Here is a 19,997-nt window from a genome sequence, read left to right as displayed (position 1 = left end):
ACTTGGAGAAAAAGAGCAATTTTTCCAGACTGTAAATCATGTGGAAGTAATAAAGTTCCATGACAGCAATTTTTAACAATTACATTTTCTCGTTCGCCTGGCAGTCATCATAGTGGATGAGTTCCATTTTCTAAGACTTACATATTTCTCTTCATGGAGATCTGCGCAGCTTCTCTTTCGGAAGTTGTTAAACTGATGTCTTTTGACAGACATTTATGAAAAAGAGAAATATGAGCAAAGGGTAATAAATCGTGAAGCGCGGGCCTGGAATATCTGTATCACTGAGGATAAAAGTGAAGCTTCATATTTCATTCGAGTTTCTGAAGGAAACAGTTCATTGGCGAAGAAAAGGGACCGATCCTGGCGCCGAAGCCAGAATGGAAGCTGCCGGGTCCGGGGCGGCCACGAGGCGGGTACGTCATCAACATAAGATGCAAGAAAAGAGCTCCATTATGGAGCCGAGAGTTGCAATGACCACCGTTTTGCTACGGGGACCAATTCCAAAATATTTTGCTTAGAAAAAACTATTAACGTTGGAACATCTAGCATTTCCCATTGCCATTGCAATTCCACCGTTTTATTTGGGTTTAAATCAACAAGAAAATAATTGTTGGCTCCTATGCCATCCTGGAAATGGTATGGCTTATGGCAATGTTTGGGAGGCAGGGCTGGTCCAGAGTCAGGCAGCAAGGCCCACATCCATGCCAGATGACTGTGATATTCAGAAGGGATTTGTTTGTATACTGTGGATATTTAATGGTAACAATTTACAAATCGTGGTGGGTGGTGATTCTGAAAGATTGATATGGGTATGTGCGTAGTCGACCAACAATGGACAGCCCTGCCCTGAGCCCTGATAAATCAAGTGCTACTGGTAAATATTAGTTATAGAAAGAGTAGCAGACATGGATACGCGTAACCACAGCTCAAAAAACAGGATATCCAGAAGGAAGAGACCTAGAGCATCATCAATTTTATTTTTCATAACATGTTTTATTGGAATTTGATCCAATACAAACCGGGTAAATCCGGGCACGGCGCGACATTTACCTCGAAGAATTATCAATTTTAACCTCAAACAAACGAAGAAGAGCGGAATGGTTTCCATTTTAGAAAGTCAACAGATCACAGACCTAGGTTCTAAAAGCGGTAGAGGGCTTTACTTTACAGGGAACATTTCTACTGCAACAGGAGTGTCTGAAACATGAGTTGTACATTGTAGGAAATTGTGTTATTAGATGTGCAGCATGTGAGGCCTTCGTAAGTCATAGGTCCACAATTTCCCCTTGGAACCAAGTACACCACTGTAGCAAAGTTGCACCAGTAAATAGGAAAAGCAGGCACATGTTAAAAATCATCCACATTTCACTGTAGCTATTAATGTGTAAATGCAATCATTAATGTCAGTAAAACATTTTAACATTGATGAAGACCACGTTGAGCATAAAGGGTCATTAAAGTATTGAAAATAACATCATATCTGTCTGTGTCTTTTTTTATACACCGCCACTAAATGCGACCATAGAACCAGCCCCCATAGGCTGGTAAAATCCCAGCTAAAGAGCAAAAGCTCCAGCCAGGGAAGTGCTTTCATACATGACTGCAAAGCCTGGGTGTCCTACATTTTGAGACACCAGAAAGTTAGGGTTGGTTTAAAAAATGTACTGAGGGAGGCTGATGTGCCTCCTGCAGGCCCCAGGACTTCATTGATGGTGCCTCTGCCCTCATGGGGCAACCACAGAATGAAAAAACACTCTCTCATCAGAGGTCTGCAGGAAATTATGGGTCTCTCTCTCGCTGGAGTATGAATTTTAAATGAGAGTCTATGGTGGCATTTTGATCTGTGCCGCACAGCCTCACGCCGCACACCTTTTAAAATGTTTTTTTATTGGGGGTGCCTGGTCCCACTGGGGCACCACACATGACTCCCTCATTGGGGGCACCCTAGGGAGTCCACCCCCAGCTGCCCCTGCCAACTCCCCACCGGCCAGCATTCTCCTTTTGCCGCTGTAGGAGCTAGCAGCGATTTTCTCCCTTGCCCACTCCCACGGGCAGGGAGTCTTCTTTTGTGACACAGGCATGGGGAGCGGGAGAAGGCTCACCACAGGAGGAGGGGAGATCACAGATGCGCTCCCTCTACTCTATTTGGTGTTGGGGCCCGGAGATGGGCTCCCTGACCCCACATATTCTTCTTGGAGCAGTGAAACAGCACTACCCCTCCATGCATTTGTGTTGGGACCTGAGGTGGGATCCCAGACCCCTTGCTGTTATTGGGGGTGGGCGCAACAGCACTCCCCTGTTCTATTTGGTGGTAAGGGCCCGGAAATAGGGTGCCGGGCTCCCAGAAGAGGAACCGGCCTGGGGTTGGGATGCTCAGCCCTTCAGAGCTCTTGGGAGAAGGCCCCATGGACACCTCCTCTGAGAGTGCAATCATTATTAATGCTTTTTGAGTTGACCCGGGGCTCTGGCACAACCCGGGGGTAATTCTTCACAGGGCGGTAGAGCCCCAAGCGCTTGATCCACGCTTGAGGAATCAAAGGTCACCAACTTTAAAACAGCCATAACTCGGGCCCTGTTGGGCTGAGTTGGACAATTCTGGGCTTATTTTACTCCCGGTGGCGTGCTGTAGCCACCATGTGCATTTCTGGCAGACCTCCTGGCATCCATGGCTGTGTACTTTGCAGGGAGCTGGTTCCACTGGCTCCCTGTGCCAGCTTTCTCCTGGTCTTGGTATCTTTAGTTCCTCTCCTCTTTCTGGAGCAGAAGTCCAGATATTTTCCCCAACTGGTCCTCAGGGAGTGTTAGGGGACCAGCCTCACTGGCCTTTGGGGAGAACCACTGGTCCCGGTATCAACTGGGGGCAGAGTCCTTAATCCTTTTGGGCATCAGGGGGTTTGTCCTTACAGTTGTTCATGGCTGTTGCAGTTCCATGGTCCAGCGGAAAAAACTAACAAACAGCCCTCTCTCTCCCTAGTGAACAAGCTACTTACCTTTGGTAATGCATTATCTGGTAGAGACACATGCTAGCTGCAGATTCCTTAACTTTGAATTATCCCCAGGCGTCAGACTGTATCTGGAAATGTTTCAGCAGTACCTCTGCGGACGTCAGTTTCTTCTGGGAAATCTTCCGGGCCGGAACACGGAGCCAATATTGAAACACATCATTACAAGAGATAGTGACAGTGCCAATTCAAGGTATGATCATACTAGAGAAAGACTTTCAAAGAAATAACCAAATGAATCAACACCGTTCACTGGTGTTTAATTCAATGTAAAAGAGAAAACACCCCCACTCCGCCGATCACTCACTATTGAAAATGGATGGTATGGCAACATCCAAACCATATCTATGTGGCAAAATCAAGTGGTCTGTTGAGTCCTAACATTACTTGAAACAGTGATCACCGGGATATAAAATCAGTACTGGAAAAAGAGTATAACCCTTAGCTCATAGGTCGTTTGCAGAGTTGGGAGGATGGGCAGGGCGTTAAGGAATCTGCGGCTAGACTGTGTCTCTACCACATAATACATTAGCAAAGGTAAGTAACTTGTTCATCTGATAGAGACATCTAGCCGCAGATTACTTAACTTTGAATTAAATACCATAGCTATACCCACCCAGAGGAAGGTCTGCGAACTAATCCTACAAAAGCTCTCAAGAGAACTAGCGGGTCAAAATAAACAACCGACCAAATATAGGAATAGAAGAAAAAGAGCCTGAGCTCTTAACAAAAACCGTGGCAATGACCACAGACAATATAAAGAATGAATAAACAACCCCACAGACACCAAAGAAACAAGCCTTAAGGGAAACAGGATAAAACCCTGAGTAAGAACATCTGATAACAGTCAGACACTAGTAAATAACCCCAAAGGGAGCGAAAACACCTAGACCAGAAGGGCCAAGGACAAAACGAATGCCATTTCACCACATTCTCTACCCCAAAAAAGATTTATTTGAAGAAAAAGACCTTACATAATAAGTCTAGAAAGAATGACTTCTGGAACTCATTCCCATTAAAACCAAGATGAATAAACCATCATTGCAACGTCTGGAGACACAATACATGAACTAAGAAAGATGAACAATAGTCCATCAGTGGAACAAAAAATATTCTATAGGTAAAATGACCACCCGAAGGTTCACATAATGATAGGAAAGAAGTAAGATGACAACCAAACAGATTGGAATCTGCTATAGCAATTAATCAATTATGTAAAGATATATGCATCAGGTATCACACACCGAAATTAGCGGTGAAAAGGGACCAATCGCATCCCACAATAAAATATTTCCTCTTTTTCTATAGGGAAAAATATCCTTCTTCATATATTACCTACTGGCGGTCGCCAGTAGGTAGTTATAGTTAGGACCTATTTTCCATAGGAAATCCGCAACATTCTATTCCCAATAAGTCTGGCGCCGGTTGACGAATCTTCGTGAAATTTTCCAAACTTTTGGCCAGCTCCGGTCCGCTCGTATTCGTCATGCGGGGGCTGAGAAAAAAGGGGGGTCCCAAAATGCGTTTTCCCCATGCAATTTCCCATACGACCTGTTGACGCAGCTACAGCCCGAACTGCTGAACGGAATTACACCAAATTTGGCAAAGAGGTAGTCCTCAGTTCAGACTCGTGCCTTTTGCATAAATGGTGTAAATCCGTTCAGTAGTTCCTGACAAAATGAGAGTAAAAAAGATAGATATATCTATTGCCTCAGAGGATCCGCGCACCCTAAGCGCACCCTAAGCACACCCTCCCCGAACCGAGCGCGCACCCTCCCGATCACGCGCTAAATGCTAATTGGCTGTCAAGTGTCTGTCTACATTCGAAACCAGGAACTGTTGGTGCCTCGGTAGAAGCGAGGCTGATTAAGTAAGGTAAATAAGTGTGTGAAATATGTAAAGGGGGCAGGGTAGAAATACTCTGACCCTCTAGTGTTGCTTAGGGGGTCCCAGAAGGACCCCCTGGGGCCCTCTTTTTTTTTAAACAGCGAAATGCGCGCAGGGTGCGCGGTTCCTAACGCGTTGGGTGCGCGGATCCCAAAAAAATGGGGGGAAAAATTAAAAAAGAAAGTTTTGAAAATATAGTTTAAAAAATATTTTAAAAAATGTAAAACTATATTTTAAAACATTAACAATTTTTTTTAAAAAACCAATAAAAACAAATATTTTTTAATTTTTAAAAGAATTAATTGAAAAAATAAGCTTAAAAAACGTGATAAAAAAGTATTTTAAAAAAACATAATTAAAGGAATTGACACACTGAAATTTAAAAATTTAAAAATTCAATGAAAATCATTAAACATCATAGCTTTAGAGATAAATTATAGATAGGAATTAGCATTTAAAAAACCTTTGAAATTCACTGAAAAAACCATAGGTTTCATGCACGTTATAGTTAGGAATTGGCATTTAAAAAAACCTTAGAAATTCACTGAAAAAACTATAGGTTTCAGGGGTGTTATAGTTAGCTGGACATTTCCCTCGTACAAAACCCTAGAAATTCCCCCGTTATAGTTAGTTCAGCTAACTATAACTTGCGCGCCCCGCAATGCACTGCTGATGACGTCACATTTTACATCACTCATGACATGGTCAGTGACATGACTGATGCCATCACTGATGACATCTCAAATGACATCACTGATGACATCACTGATGACATCATCCATGTAATAAATTAGTGCATCTTCTCACACCCTAATATAACCTTTGATACACCGACTCAAAATTTCAGACGGCCATTCTCTGAACCATAGATACTCCAATACCAATAACTACATACACACTCATTGACTCTTAGGTCTAAACACACCTCCACTCACTCACCTGTAGAGTCACTCATACTTATAGTCACTGAGTACAGGACTATCATATGCATTTCTACACCTATATAGACACTCAGACACTGCCAATCAGCCATAGACATACTCACACACCCAGTCAATCATGCAAATAATTAATCACACATACAATTATACACACACAAGTTCACGTACTTATAAAAATACTACCACATTCTTACGCTCTTATACAATTACTGATACAAGCACACACTCATCCATACAGCCACTCTCACAATCACACACTCTCACATATACCCTCACATATACCCAGTTATATACTCTTACACACATATACCCTGCCTTTCACATATGTAGTTACTCACGCATGTACCACTGAGATATACATTCAATCACTAACACACCCATACATACACTTACCCAACCATACAGTCCATCACAGATGCACTCTTAAAACCATGCACCCATAGAATCACCCACTCACACATCTATGCACAGAGTCACACACACCCTACCCACACAAACACTCAGGCACCCATACAGCTACTCAGACAACCAATCAATAACCCATCTAGACACTCATATAGGTATTCACAAACCCATGCAGCCACTTATACACCAACAGACAGACATTCACAGTTTAGTCACTAGTCTGCAGTAAGATACATTTAATGACTCACTTATAGAGTCAGTCACACACCTAGAAAATCATCCATTCACACACACATACACCCACTCATTCTTCCATAGGTCTTTCCCTTTATATATTGAACATATTAAAACTCTATAGAAACACAGACTCACTGGATGATGTCATCAGTGATGTCATCAGTGATGTCATTTGAGATGTCATCAGTGATGTCATCAGTGATGTCACTGACCATGTCATGAGTGATGTAATATGTGACATCATCAGCATTGCATTGCGGGGGCGCGCGAGTTATAGTTAGCTGAACTAACTATAACGGGGGAATTTGTAGGGTTTTGTACGAGGGAAATGTCCAGCTAACTTATTTTTTTTTTAATCTCTCTCTATATATATATACAAACTTTGTGGTTTGAGTGCACGGACTGCACTGCGCGGCGCCCCCCCCAGCCTGGATTGTGGTGTAGGCACTGAGGAAAGAGCAGCAGCTGGTCTGCTGATAGAGTTGCTCAGCAGTGACGAAGACCGCCATCGACCACGCCAGCTAAAGAAACGAGCAGAACAAAGGCTGACTAAGTCAGGGCACAATTGTATGCACGGGCGGGTTATTATACCGCGCTCGCATTTTTGGACCTGTTTGTTCTTTTTGGCGAGATCGTCACACTGGGCGTATTGAGAGGAACTTTGATTGACATATTTGGAGAGGAAAAGTACTGACTTTTGGGAACTTTCTCTGTGCTCTCTCAATAGGTACACCAGTCAGCCAATGAGATTCCTCCATACAGACATTTAAAACATCACCCCGCCAAAATCCTCACTTTTGGACTATCCAGCTGAAAACCGGCATTGATAAAGGCATCCGCCAAAACGCGTCTGGCAGGAGCTGTTATATGAGGACAACGCGTTTGTTTTTAAGTGTTAATGGTGGCATTAAAACTTACTGCAGAGCACCTCCAGCATGTGTCTGACCCGTTTTTAATGGCAAAAGCGGGACTGGTGTTGTACATAAGGCGGAGGTCGGCTCCGCATTCAGGCACGCCTCTTGATCTGGAGCTCCGCGCATTGCCAACAAACTTTGTGGTTTGAGTGCACGGACTGCACAGCGCGGCGCCCCCCCAGCCTGGATTGTGGTGTAGGCACTGGGGAAAGAGCAGCAGCTGGTCTGCTGATAGAGTTGCTCAGCAGTGACGAAGACCGCCATCGACCACGCCAGCTAAAGAAACAAGCAGAACAAAGGCTGACTAAGTCAGGGCACAATTGTATGCACGGGCGGGTTATTATACCGCGCTCGCATTTTTGGACCTGTTTGTTCTTTTTGGCTAGATCGTTGCACTGGGCGTATTGAGAGGAACTTTGATTGACATATTGGGAGAGGAAAAGTACTGACTTTTGGGAACTTTCTCTGTGCTCTCTCGATAGGTACACCAGTCAGCCAATGAGATTCCTCCATACAGACATTTAAAACATCACCCCGCCAAAATCCTCACTTTTGGACTATCCAGCTGAAAACCGGCATTGATAAAGGCATCCGCCGAAACGCGTCTGCCAGGAGCTGTTATATGAGGACAACGCGTTTGTTTTTAAGTGTTAATGGTGGCATTAAAATTTACTGCAGAGCACCTCCAGCATGTGTCTGACCTGTTTTTAATGGCAAAAGCGGGACTGGTGTTATATATATATATATATGAATGCTCCTTTGCCTTGTCCCAGAAAGTTGAGCTGCACTCGCACACAGAACCAAAGGTGGCAAGGACATTTGACCCGCCCATCGGGGGGCGTTAATATTGGCACTTTGAGACCGGAACCGGAGCACTCCTGCAGCCGCGATTGCCTCTGAAGAAGAGGGACACACCCTCGAAACGCGTCAGGCAGGTCGTGTCTATGGCTGTCTGATTGAAATTGCCTGCAGCATGCCGCTTGTACTCTTAAATAAAGGCTTGCCACCTTTGGTTCTGTGTGCGAGTGCAGCTCAACTTTCTGGGACAAGGCAAAGGAATATATATATATATATATATATATATATATATATATATATATATATATATATATATATATATATATATTATCTATTGGCGGTCGCCAGTAGATAGTTATAGTTAGGACCACGTTTCCATAGGAAATCCGCAACATTCTATTTTGAATAACTTTGGCGCCGGTTGACGAATCCTCGCGAATTTTTCAAAATAGGTGGGGCGCTACGCTCCGCTCCTACCCTGAAAGTCTCGGGGGGATTCGTCAAGCGGGGGCTGAGATAAAAGGGGGGTCCCAAAACGCGTTTTTCCCATGCATTTTTCCATAGGACCTTTAGACACAGCTACAGCCCGAACGGCTGAACAGAATTACTTGAAATTTGGCAGAGAGGTAGTCCTCAGGTCAAGGAAGTGCCTTTTGTAGGTTTGGTGTAAATCTGTTCAGTAGATCCTGAGAAAATAGCATTTAAAAGCATATATATATGTGGGCGGAGCCTAACCACACATCTCATCCTGAGATCTGATTGGCTGTCAGCACTTCATCCAAGAAGTGTTGGCAGCCATCTTGGGACCAATATACATGATAGCACCTCATTTAAAAGCATTGCAGTTAATAGAAGGTTTTAAGACTTTAGTTACATTATAAATCATTTGTTGATGGTACCATACTCATTTTAGGAATTGTGGTATGTTCTAAGGTGATTTCACCATGTGAAAAAGCCTTCTGCTGGGATATCATGATTGAGAGAAAAATATTTTCTCATGCTTTTACCACAGAGGTTTGGAAGGTGATCTATAGGCTAAACTGAGAGCTTATTTTCTGTAAATTCACATTATCTTTCTCAGTCATGTGAGAATGAAGTCTGACATTCTCAGTAAAACATGTACATCCAACAAGGGCAGAGACTGTCAGTTGATTCCTTTGTGTTCTACTGCAGCTTCCCAGAGTGTTCCAAAGAACTACTAGAGCGCTAACAGTCCTACTTATGATAAACGTATGGCACACCTGAAGCCATCTTGCTTGGATTAAAGTGGTAACTCTTAAAACATTTAATTTAAAAAGGAACAAAATGAGGGGGTTCATTTTTCAATAAAAAGTATGATTAGTGCTGCAGAAAGAAAAATTAGGGCACATTTTGAGTGACTTCTCAAATCCTCTTCTATTTCATTAAAAAATTCTGACATGCAGACGGAAACATGCACTTTCAATACCAGCAGCAGTTTTCCCTGGTGAGCAGTAGCTTTACTACAGTGATCTAATGAGCAAAAAGAGTGCTAACATTCTGAATTTATGGCAAATGTGTGACACATCTGAATGCCTTCTTGATGGAATCAAAGTAAAAAACTGAAAGTATTTCCTACTGAGGAGACTGCAGTAAATGAGGAAATTAGGAAACTTCATAACAAATAAGTCTCCCAAGATGGCCACCAGAGACAAAAGAGCCCAAATGTAGCCCAAATATCACCCAGATGTAGCCCAAGTATAGCCCAATGACAGAATGTCCCAGAATGTTCTTAAAAACAACTAGAGCGCTTACTGTCTTCATTATGACAAAAGTATGGCACACCTGAAGCCATCTTGATTGGAATAAACTGGTAACACTTAAAACATTTAATTTAAAAAGGAACACAATGAGGAGGTTCATTTTGCCATAGAAATTATGATTAATGCTGAAGAAAGAAAATGAGGGCACATTTTGAGTGACTTCTCAAATCCTCTTCTATTTCATTAAAAAAATTCTGACATGCAGACTGAAACATGCACTTTTAATACCAGGAGCAGACTTCCATGGTGCAGTAGTTTTACTACAATGATCTAATGAGCAACTAGAGTGCTAACATTCAGAATTTATGGCAAATGTGTGACATATCTGAATACCTTCATGATGGAATCAAAGTAAAAAACTGAAAGCATTTCCTACTGAGGAGACTGCAGTACATGAGGAAATTAGGAAACTTCATAACAAATAAATCTCCCAAGATGGCCACCGGAGACAAAAGAGCCCAAATGTAGCCCAAAATCACCCAGATGTAGCCCAAATATAGCCCAATGACAGAAGTGTGCAAAACACTTATTATTTTGTGTTTTTGCAGTGTTATATAGTGCAGACTTGTCAGGTATTGGAGTGCTTTACATGAGCATTGGTTACATCACACAAGAACACATTCATTTTGGTTGTAGACATGGGGAGACTAAGTGATTTGACCAGAATCACAGAATGTCGAGCTGAAGCAGAAACTTCAACCTGGTTCCCCAGTTGCAAAGTCTGCAGTTCTGGAAGTAACACCACATCATCTCCCCTAAGTGCAACATTTAATCAAGTGGTCAACTGGATAAAAAAACATAAAGATAACAAATAATTTAAAAGTGCTTTGTCGCTATTTGAAAACTCAGAAAATATGTCCTTATTTTAGCCTTTTAGAGCACTAACCATAATTTTGATGCCAATAAGACCCTCTCATATATGTAATTTCTAAAGGAAATGCTCTAGGTATTACAGTTTTGATTACATCAAGATGATGTCAGGCGTTCCACACTTTTGTAATAAATATAGAATGTTAGCAATCTAGTTGTTCATTAGGATACTGTTGAGAGGCAGAGGCCAGGGGCACGGACTCTGAAAATTGAAGGCAGGTAGGAGGGTGCAAAGGCAACAATTTAACCACACTGAGCAGGCAGGAAGGGCCGTGGAAGCACAACAGACTATGGAGGGCAGTGGAAAGGGGGGCAGGGGCAACAAACCAACAATACAGGACTTGCAAGAGAGGCTGTTGGAGGCAAGATCTATTACGGGTCAAGGAAGCTAGGGGCGGTCCCCAGATCCCCGGGAGCCACCACAGAACTGAGCAGGAGAGTGAGTCAGGGACAAAAGGGGCACCTTAATTTGAGCCGGGGTGCCTAGGAACGCTTGCTCCAAAAATGAAGAAAACAGACATATGAGACATGGAATTGGAGGCAGAATACAATGGCAGTTTATTGAGAAGATGCAACTTCAAAGAAACCGCAGAATAGAGACATAAAGTACAAAATACAGAATCCAGATAATCATACAGCTGTCATGATATTCTCTGTATCTCAATTAATGTACTGACAGAGAGAGAGAGAAAACACATCTATAAATGCATCATGAGAAACAAGTTACACCAAGGAAAATGTTACCTAGGAACACTCACGTTTACTCTTAGAGCAAGCATTCCTGCAATTACAATACAAAATCTTTTAAATGCAAAAGTAAAGAGAACAATGGTTAAACATAACATGACATTTCATATAGGTAAAATAGAATAAGATACTTCAAGCAAAGCAGAGCAAGACATTTTAAGCAAAGGAAGACAAGAGCTCCCAGCTCTTGGAGAAAACCTGCACTGCCTGTTAACCTACATACAGACGGCGAGGTAGTCCGTCGATATCTGTGGGTGCTCCCTTTTTATATCATTTTGTGGGCTCCTTTGCACGCTACATCTACCTACGTATGCTACCCAAAAGCTTCGTCTGCAGATTTTACCAGACATTTCGTCATTTACCCACTTAATGCTGACAATGGACTGGGTGAAAAGGTCAGTCTCTCAGGCCAATCGCTTATCGTAAGTTCCATAGAGCAAGCAGAAAATAATGGGTATTGTACGGGAATTCAATATATTCATGTATAAAATCTCCTCAGTTCTCCTAACTTGACGCTCTGCGGTTGCCACTTCCTTAAAAGCGGGAAACCTGCCCAGGAAGCAAGTACCAGTCCAGGATGCAGCCTACTGTATGTCGACAGCTTCAGGGGGATGTTGAACTTTGATACCGAGCACGGAGCACTCGGGTAGGGTGGGGGCTACTGGTTTGGAGCAGAAGGCCTCGCAGACCTGCCTTCAGACTGCTATACACTAAAATTGCAGAGCTATGGTCAATTTAACAAAGAGGCCTACATATTGAACAGAAGGGCCTACACAGGGGTTTTATACTGGCTGAGTGGTAAGGATGTCTCAGGATAATTATATAGCAACACAGGACCCGCTGGTCAATTTAATACGGCCTACAAATGCAGCTGGCAGGGCAAGGACAAGGGTCTCATACTTCAGGTGTGGCCAGAACGGGCCAGGGGCCCCCTGTGATACAAAATCTACCCTCCTTCAAGCCTGTGGCAATGTAATAGACCATTGTGGGCAGAAGGAAGAGGCAATGGTAGTACAACCATACATGCCAACAGACCCGATTCAGCCAGGAAACGTCCAATGTTTTTAAGCTCAAATGGGCTTTATTTGATCTGTCTCCTGTCTACAATATCCTCTTTTTCAATGTAACTCAAAGGGGAAAATCAATACCCCAGTTTTTTTTCAAAATCTCCCTCTTACCAAGTTCAAAATGTTCGCAAGTATGGTACATTGGATCATGGAAGGAAATGGGATAGGGACATGGACTTGGATAACAGAGGACAGGAGGGACATGGAGAGGTGCACCAAACTGACCCTGCAGGGCAGGCATCAGGGTTTGCAGCAGCACAATACACCACACGGGAGTGCAGCACAACAATCCATAGAAAGCAAGAGGGAGGGGACAGGACCATGCACATGGACAACAGAGAACAGAGGGGCAAGAGGCAATGGTAGCTAGCTGACCATAATGGACAGACAGGAGAGAAAGCTGCAGCATAACAGACCATAAAGGGCAGGAGGGACGGATCAGGGGCATTACAATGGAACAGACAAGCCAGGAGGGAGGGAGTAGGGCTGGGGGCAAGGGGGCAGGGCAGGAGCAGCAAGATAGCCATGGAGGTCAGGCAGGATGGGCACTAGAAGCAAGACACACCATGAAGAGCAACAGTGAGACTGTGATGGCATACACACAGACCATGGAGGGAAGGTGGGAGGGGGTCAGGGGCAGCTAACTGACCACACAGGGAAGGTGGGAGGGGCCATGGCAGCACAGAAGACCATGCATGGCAAGTGGGAGGGTTAGTGGCAGCACAATGGCTATGATGGGCAAGAAGGAGGGTGGAGGGGCATGCACAAAGGACGATGGAGGATAGAAGGGAGGGTCAGGACCTGTGCACAGACAAGAAAGTTCAGGGGAAGGGACCTCACAACAGACCACACGGGGCAGGCAGGAGGAGCAGCTGCAGCACAACAGACCAGGGAGGGCAGAAGGGTGTGGCAGTACAATGGACCATGTAGGACAGGAGGAAGAGGATAGGGGCATGGCATGTGGACAGGCAGGGTGGAGGTGACAGGGACAGGTTACAGTCATCTGACAATGCTAGGCAGGTGGGAGGGGAGTGGAAGCTCAACAGAACACTCAGAGTAGATAGGAGTGGCAGGTCCATGGGACATGGTGGGCAAAAAAGATGGAGCAGGGGCATGCACAAAGACACCGGAGGGCAGGGGGAAGGAGAATAGGGGCAGCAAGCTAAGCACAGAGTTTAAGCAGGAGGTCAATGATGGGGCATAGAATTGGGCAATGGAGGGCAGGAGGAGTGGACTGGTGCATCATACTGAGGGCAGTGGCAGCACATCAGACCATGCATGGCAGGAGGGAGGAGGCTAGTCCATGGATTCACACAACAGAGGATAGGGAGAAGGTGGATGGGGCAGCAAGCTAACTGTTCAGAGAAGGTGGGTATTAGGAACTTTATTGATTTTAAAATGTGTGTCTGTGCGAACTACTTAAAATATGAACAAGTATGCAGCATAATCTCACTTTTATTCAGGAAGAAGAGGACGTTTGTGACTGTGACTCCGGGCTCACTTGGCAGAAACACCCCCTGACCCTCCACCCCCTATCGCAAAATGTAATGCCCGTGAAAAGGGTAGGTGAACACAGTGTTATATAGAACATAGTCCTGAGAGCACGATTGAAAATGAAAACTAGATATAGTGTATGGTATAAACTATGCACCAAAAAGTGTGATATAAGATGAACCGGGCGTGAAATATAATATGCAATACATTGTGCGCAATGACAGATTCATTGGAGAGCGCGATATGCGCCTTGGAGTGTAATATGCACAGGGCAGTGTTGTGTAACCTAACTAGTCTAGTGGTGTAAATACATTCCACGTGGATTCATTGCATGCATAGTCGCCTTTTAATGAATATCACGCAAATCGTCATGGTGATAGGTACGTACGGTTTGTCCAGCATGTCCTAGGTGTGTCTATAAATATATATTTTTTAAAAATAATAAAAAACAGTGGCCGGCCCTGGGGATTGGGGTCAAAAAAATATAATTAGGAGACTGGCCCTGGGGGATGGGGTCATCAGGGCCAATAAATTAGAATAAGAAGGGGAACCAAACAGCCCCCCTTCTTAAAAAACTAAAATAAATAAAAGACTGGCATCGTGCAGGAGGCCATGCCCCCTCCGTGCAGCACTCTGCAAACGCGCCCCCAACAGGTATCTCCAGTATGCGCCAGGGAGCTGCGCTGCAGCCAGGTGTTCTGAGGCCAAGCCCCTTTTTACACCTCTCTGCAACGCAGCTCTGTGGCGCTTACTGGAGGTACCTAGTGGTCTAGTTTGACCCTAGGGACCCTTAGGATTCAAGGGGACTTAATCTCTCAACTTAGAACAGCCACAGGGCGCGTTTACACAGTGGTGAAGGGAGGGGACGGGGCCTGAGGTGACGTGTGCAAACACGCACTATGGCACGTTTTAAATTGGGGATATAATTTCCCTTCAATACTGAGGGCCCCTGGGGGCTAACTAGCCCACCAAGTGCTTCCAGTAAGCGCCACTGAGCTGCATTGCAGAGAGGTGGTCCAGGCCGTGCCACTTTTTACACCTCTCTGCAACGCAGCTCTGTGGCACTTACTGGAGGTACCTAGTGGGCAAGTTGGACCCCAGGGACCCTCAGGATTCAAATGAACTTAATCTCCCAACTAAAAATGGACACAGGGCGTGTTTACACAGTGGTGAAGGGAGGGGACGGGGCCTGAGTTAACGTGTGCAAAAACGCCCTGTGGCCTGTTTTAAGAGGTAGTTTTAATCCCCATGCCCTCTTATATACTAGGGGCTTACAGAGGAGGTCATGCTAATCACAGGGGGACCCCAACGCATAATGTTCCCTAGTGTATGTAGGTGTTTTCACTGTATTCTAAGTGTCTTTTAACATAGCACTGGCTCTAGGACTGGTTAGTCAGGCTCAGTTACCACCAGTATCCGTCTGAAAAAGTTGAGGGTACAGGATGATTTTGCAACAAGGCTTCTTTCTGCTCTTCTTTTTGTTCTTTCTGCACGTTATCCTTCTTCCTGCACTTATCTTCGTATTTGAGGACTTCTGTTGCTTCTTTCTGCACTTCTTTTGTTTCTTTCTGTGCATTTTTTCTTCTTTCTTCACATGTCCTATCTCTGTAGGCATAGTTAGAAATTAGCATTTAAAAAACCTTTGAAATTCACAGAAAAAACCATAGGTTTCAGGCACGTTATAGTTAGGAATTAGCATTTAAAAAACCTCAGAAATTCACTGAAAAAACCATAGGTTTCAGGGGTGTTATAGTTAGCTGGACTTTTCACTTGTACAAAACCATTGAAATTCCCCCGTTATAGTTAGTTCAGCTAACTATAACTCGGGCGCCCGCAATGCACTGCTGATGACGTCACATATTACATCACTCATGACATGGTCAGTGACATCACTCATGACATCACTGATGACATCTCAAATGACATCACTGATGACATCACTGATGACATCATCCTTGTGATAGAGTGGCAGACCTCCTCTCACCCTAATATAACCTTTGATACACACATTCAAAAATAGAGACTAAAATTTTCAAAACAATGGACATACCAATACCAGTTACAACAACCTCTTCAGTAATTCTAAGATCCACATACACATCCACTCATTCACCAACAGTCCTATACAGTCACTCATACATGTACTCACTCATCATATGTACTCATACACCTATACATCCTGTTACACAATGCCACTCATCCATAGAGTTACTCACACACATAGTCACTCATGCTAATAAAGAATCAAACATACATTTACTTGCATATACAGTTATACACACACCACCATACTTACTTCTACGGAAACTTACACATACTTAGTCTTTTAAACAATCACTTATAGAAACACATACTTATTCATACAGGAACTCTTTCAATCTCTCACTCTCACATATACTCACATATATACACCAATAGTCACATATACTAGTTTAAAACATATGTAGTTACTCATAAAGACACTATTGAGACAGTCATTCACTCACTAACACACCCATACACACACTCATCCACCCATACAGTCCTGCACACATGCTGTGTTCAACACATACAAACAGTGAGTCACTCATTCATGCACCTATGCACTACGTAATACCCCCCACCGAACCATGCAGACACTCAGACTGATACTCAAAAAACCAACTAATAACCTATATAGACACCCATGTAGCTACTCACCAACCCATGCAGCCACTTATACACAAAGTGAGAGACTGATACAGATATTTACATATTTAAACATTACTCACTAAGCCATGTATTCACTATGATACACTTAATCAGTCAGTTACACAATCAATTTTTCAAAAACAAATCATCCATTTAGACACTTATATACCCATTTATTCTTCCATCGACCTTGATATATACATATATAAAACATATTTAATTTTCAGAAAAACACACATTCACTGGATGATGTCATCAGTGATGTCATCAGTGATGTCATTTGAGATGTCATCAGTGATGTCATGAGTGATGTCACTGACCATGTCATGAGTGATGTAATATGTGACGTCATCAGCAGTGCATTGCGGGCGCCCGAGTTATAGTTAGCTGAACTAACTATAACGGGGGAATTTCAATGGTTTTGTACAAGTGAAAAGTCCAGCTAACTATAACACCCCTGAAACCTATGGTTTTTTCAGTGAATTTCTGAGGTTTTTTAAATGCTAATTCCTAACTATAACGTGCCTGAAACCTATGGTTTTTTCTGTGAATATATATATATATATATATATATATATATATATATATATATATATATATATATATATATATATATATCCGCCAAACAATCTCCTACACGAAGAGACTAGAGGCCACAGGTGAGGTAAACAGGGAGACCGCTTTATTTCATTTCCAGGCTTCCTCAACGGCGAATGCATTTCGGCATCACATATGCCTTCTTCAGCGCCAGGGATCTAATGTGGAGTAGCAGGTCCCATCGTGTGTTGTAGTCTAAGCCCCCAAACGATTGGTTTAAGTCCGCCCCGCCCCCAGGCACATTGTCCTTCTTTACCGATTGTAGTACTTTCCGGGCATGTGCACTACACATCCCAAGATGCAGTAGGAATCCCGGTAAGTAGGGCGGGTAGATGACTTGGTGTTGTTGCGGATATTGGCTGCACAATGGAAACTGGCCAATTCCCCTGCCTGCAGTGTAAATTGAGCTGTCCCTCTGAGTCCCCAAACCGCATCAACCTCCACGGCACAGGATAAACTGCAGCGGGGGCAAGACCGGAAATCCTATCTCGCCCAGGGCAGAGTTCGATAACTCCGTCACCACTCCATCCTCTCCTGGACCCGGGGGCGTGCCTTGGTGATCCAGTACCCTGGAAAATTGCAAAGTCTGCCACAGCAGTGCCAGCTAGACCAAGGCCACTTCGAGATGCAGGTGCCTCCAGAGCGCGTTACTGGCTGCGCGCTAAAATCCGCCAAACAATCTCCTACACGAAGAGACTAGAGGCCACAGGTGAGGTAAACAGGGAGACCGCTTTATTTCATTTCCAGGCTTCCTCAAAGGCGAATGCATTTCGGCATCACATATGCCTTCTTCAGCGCCAGGGATCTAATGTGGAGTAGCAGGTCCCATCGTGAGTTGTAGTCTAAGCCCCCAAACGATTGGTTTGAGTCCGCCCCGCCCCCAGGCACATTGTCCTTCTTTACCGATTGTAGTCCTTTCCGGGCGTGTGCACTACACATCCCAAGATGCTGTAGGAATCCCGGTAAGTAGGGCGGGTAGATGACTTGGTGTTGTTGCGGATATTGGCTGCACAATGGAAACTGGCCAATTCCCCTGCCTGCAGTGTAAATTGAGCTGTCCCTCTGAGTCCCCAAACCGCATCAACCTCCACGGCACAGGATAAACTGCAGCGGGGGCAAGACCGGAAATCCTATCTCGCCCAGGGCAGAGTTCGATAACTCTGTCACCACTCCATCCTCTCCTGGACCCGGGGGCGTGCCTTGGTGATCCAGTACCCTGGAAAATTGCAAAGTCTGCCACAGCAGTGCCAGCTAGACCAAGGCCACTTCGAGATGCAGGTGCCTCCAGAGCGCGTTACTGGCTGCGCGCTAAAATCCGCCAAACAATCTCCTACACGAAGAGACTAGAGGCCACAGGTGAGGTAAACAGGGAGACCGCTTTATTTCATTTCCAGGCTTCCTCAACGGCGAATGCATTTCGGCATCACATATGCCTTCTTCAGCGCCAGGGATCTAATGTGGAGTAGCAGGTCCCATCGTGTGTTGTAGTCTAAGCCCCCAAACGATTGGTTTGAGTCCGCCCCGCCCCCAGGCACATTGTCCTTCTTTACCGATTGTAGTCCTTTCCGGGCGTGTGCACTACACATCCCAAGATGCAGTAGGAATCCCGGTAAGTAGGGCGGGTAGATGACTTGGTGTTGTTGCGGATATATATATATGTACGAACTATATCCGAGCACATGTAATACATATGCACAAACTTATGTATACTCTGTATTTACAACAGATAACGGAACGAAAAACCACCCCAACAACACCATACGGTATATCCTTGAAAAGAATATCGCACCAATAAAACACCGTAGGTGACTTGCATAAAGAAAAAGCTGTCAGACAAAAGTACCTTAAAATATCGATACAACCTAAAAGAAATCATAAAAAGAAGAACCCTTGCCAGCAGCAAGCACAAACAATCACACTTGCCCCTACAAGAAGCAACAGATCATATGCTCACACCATGATGTCTCAAGGACTGTAGAGTACAGAGAATGACAGATGCATCCTAAAAGAATAACAAATGTCCTCAAGAAGACAGGTAACAACTAACCTCCAGACAGAATAATGCATGTCACAAATATTGTAGGTAAATAAAGAGGAAGAATAAGAGCTTTTAAGAAAGCCTAAAATTCTTCTAATATGTAAGGCATGGTTGAAAACAGTCTGAAGGCAAAGTCTTCTCAGAAACTGCTTCTTTGATAACTTTAGATAACTTTAGACACAGAGTTCACACATCCATCATGTTCCAAAACTGAACACAGGAATTACATATATCCTCCAATAAAGGAGGAAACCTACCAAGAGTGTGAGCCTTTGAATACAAACATAGAGCCACAATGAGCATGCAGATCGCCTAAATAGCGAAAAAGGACTGTGCTGATCATCTTGACAAGGAAAAACAGAGTATATGCAAAAATAGATACACACCCTATGTACTAGGTCTCATAATCGACATAACGATATGTCTACATAAGAGAAACTAAAGGTCAGATGTCATGCAAATTCAGCATACTGAGCTGCTTCAAAGAAGCATGTGAACAGATAAGCTTCCCAACCGGAAGACATTTCTCTTTTAATACACTGCATGAGC

The 19,997-nt window shown here is 44.0% G+C and overlaps 1 protein-coding gene across 1 annotated transcript in view; it reads right to left on the bottom strand.

The window, feature by feature from the left end:
- LOC146859134 (uncharacterized) overlaps positions 1 to 19,997 on the bottom strand; it is a 2,052,335-nt gene that overhangs the window by 1,626,162 nt on the left and 406,176 nt on the right. Inside the window, exons 37-38 of the mRNA XM_085649806.1 lie at positions 12,245 to 12,285; positions 5,739 to 5,761 (exon numbers count right to left, since the gene is read on the bottom strand). Of these exons, the coding sequence (XP_085505932.1) occupies positions 5,739 to 5,761; positions 12,245 to 12,285 (64 nt within the window). The remainder of the gene's footprint in view (positions 1 to 5,738; positions 5,762 to 12,244; positions 12,286 to 19,997) is intronic.

Source organism: Triturus cristatus, chromosome 3_2 (genome assembly GCF_964204655.1).
Source record: "Triturus cristatus chromosome 3_2, aTriCri1.1, whole genome shotgun sequence".
NCBI lineage: Eukaryota > Metazoa > Chordata > Amphibia > Caudata > Salamandridae > Triturus > Triturus cristatus.
Note: the sequence above shows the minus strand (reverse complement) of the source record. Positions and strands in the feature narration are given on the sequence as shown.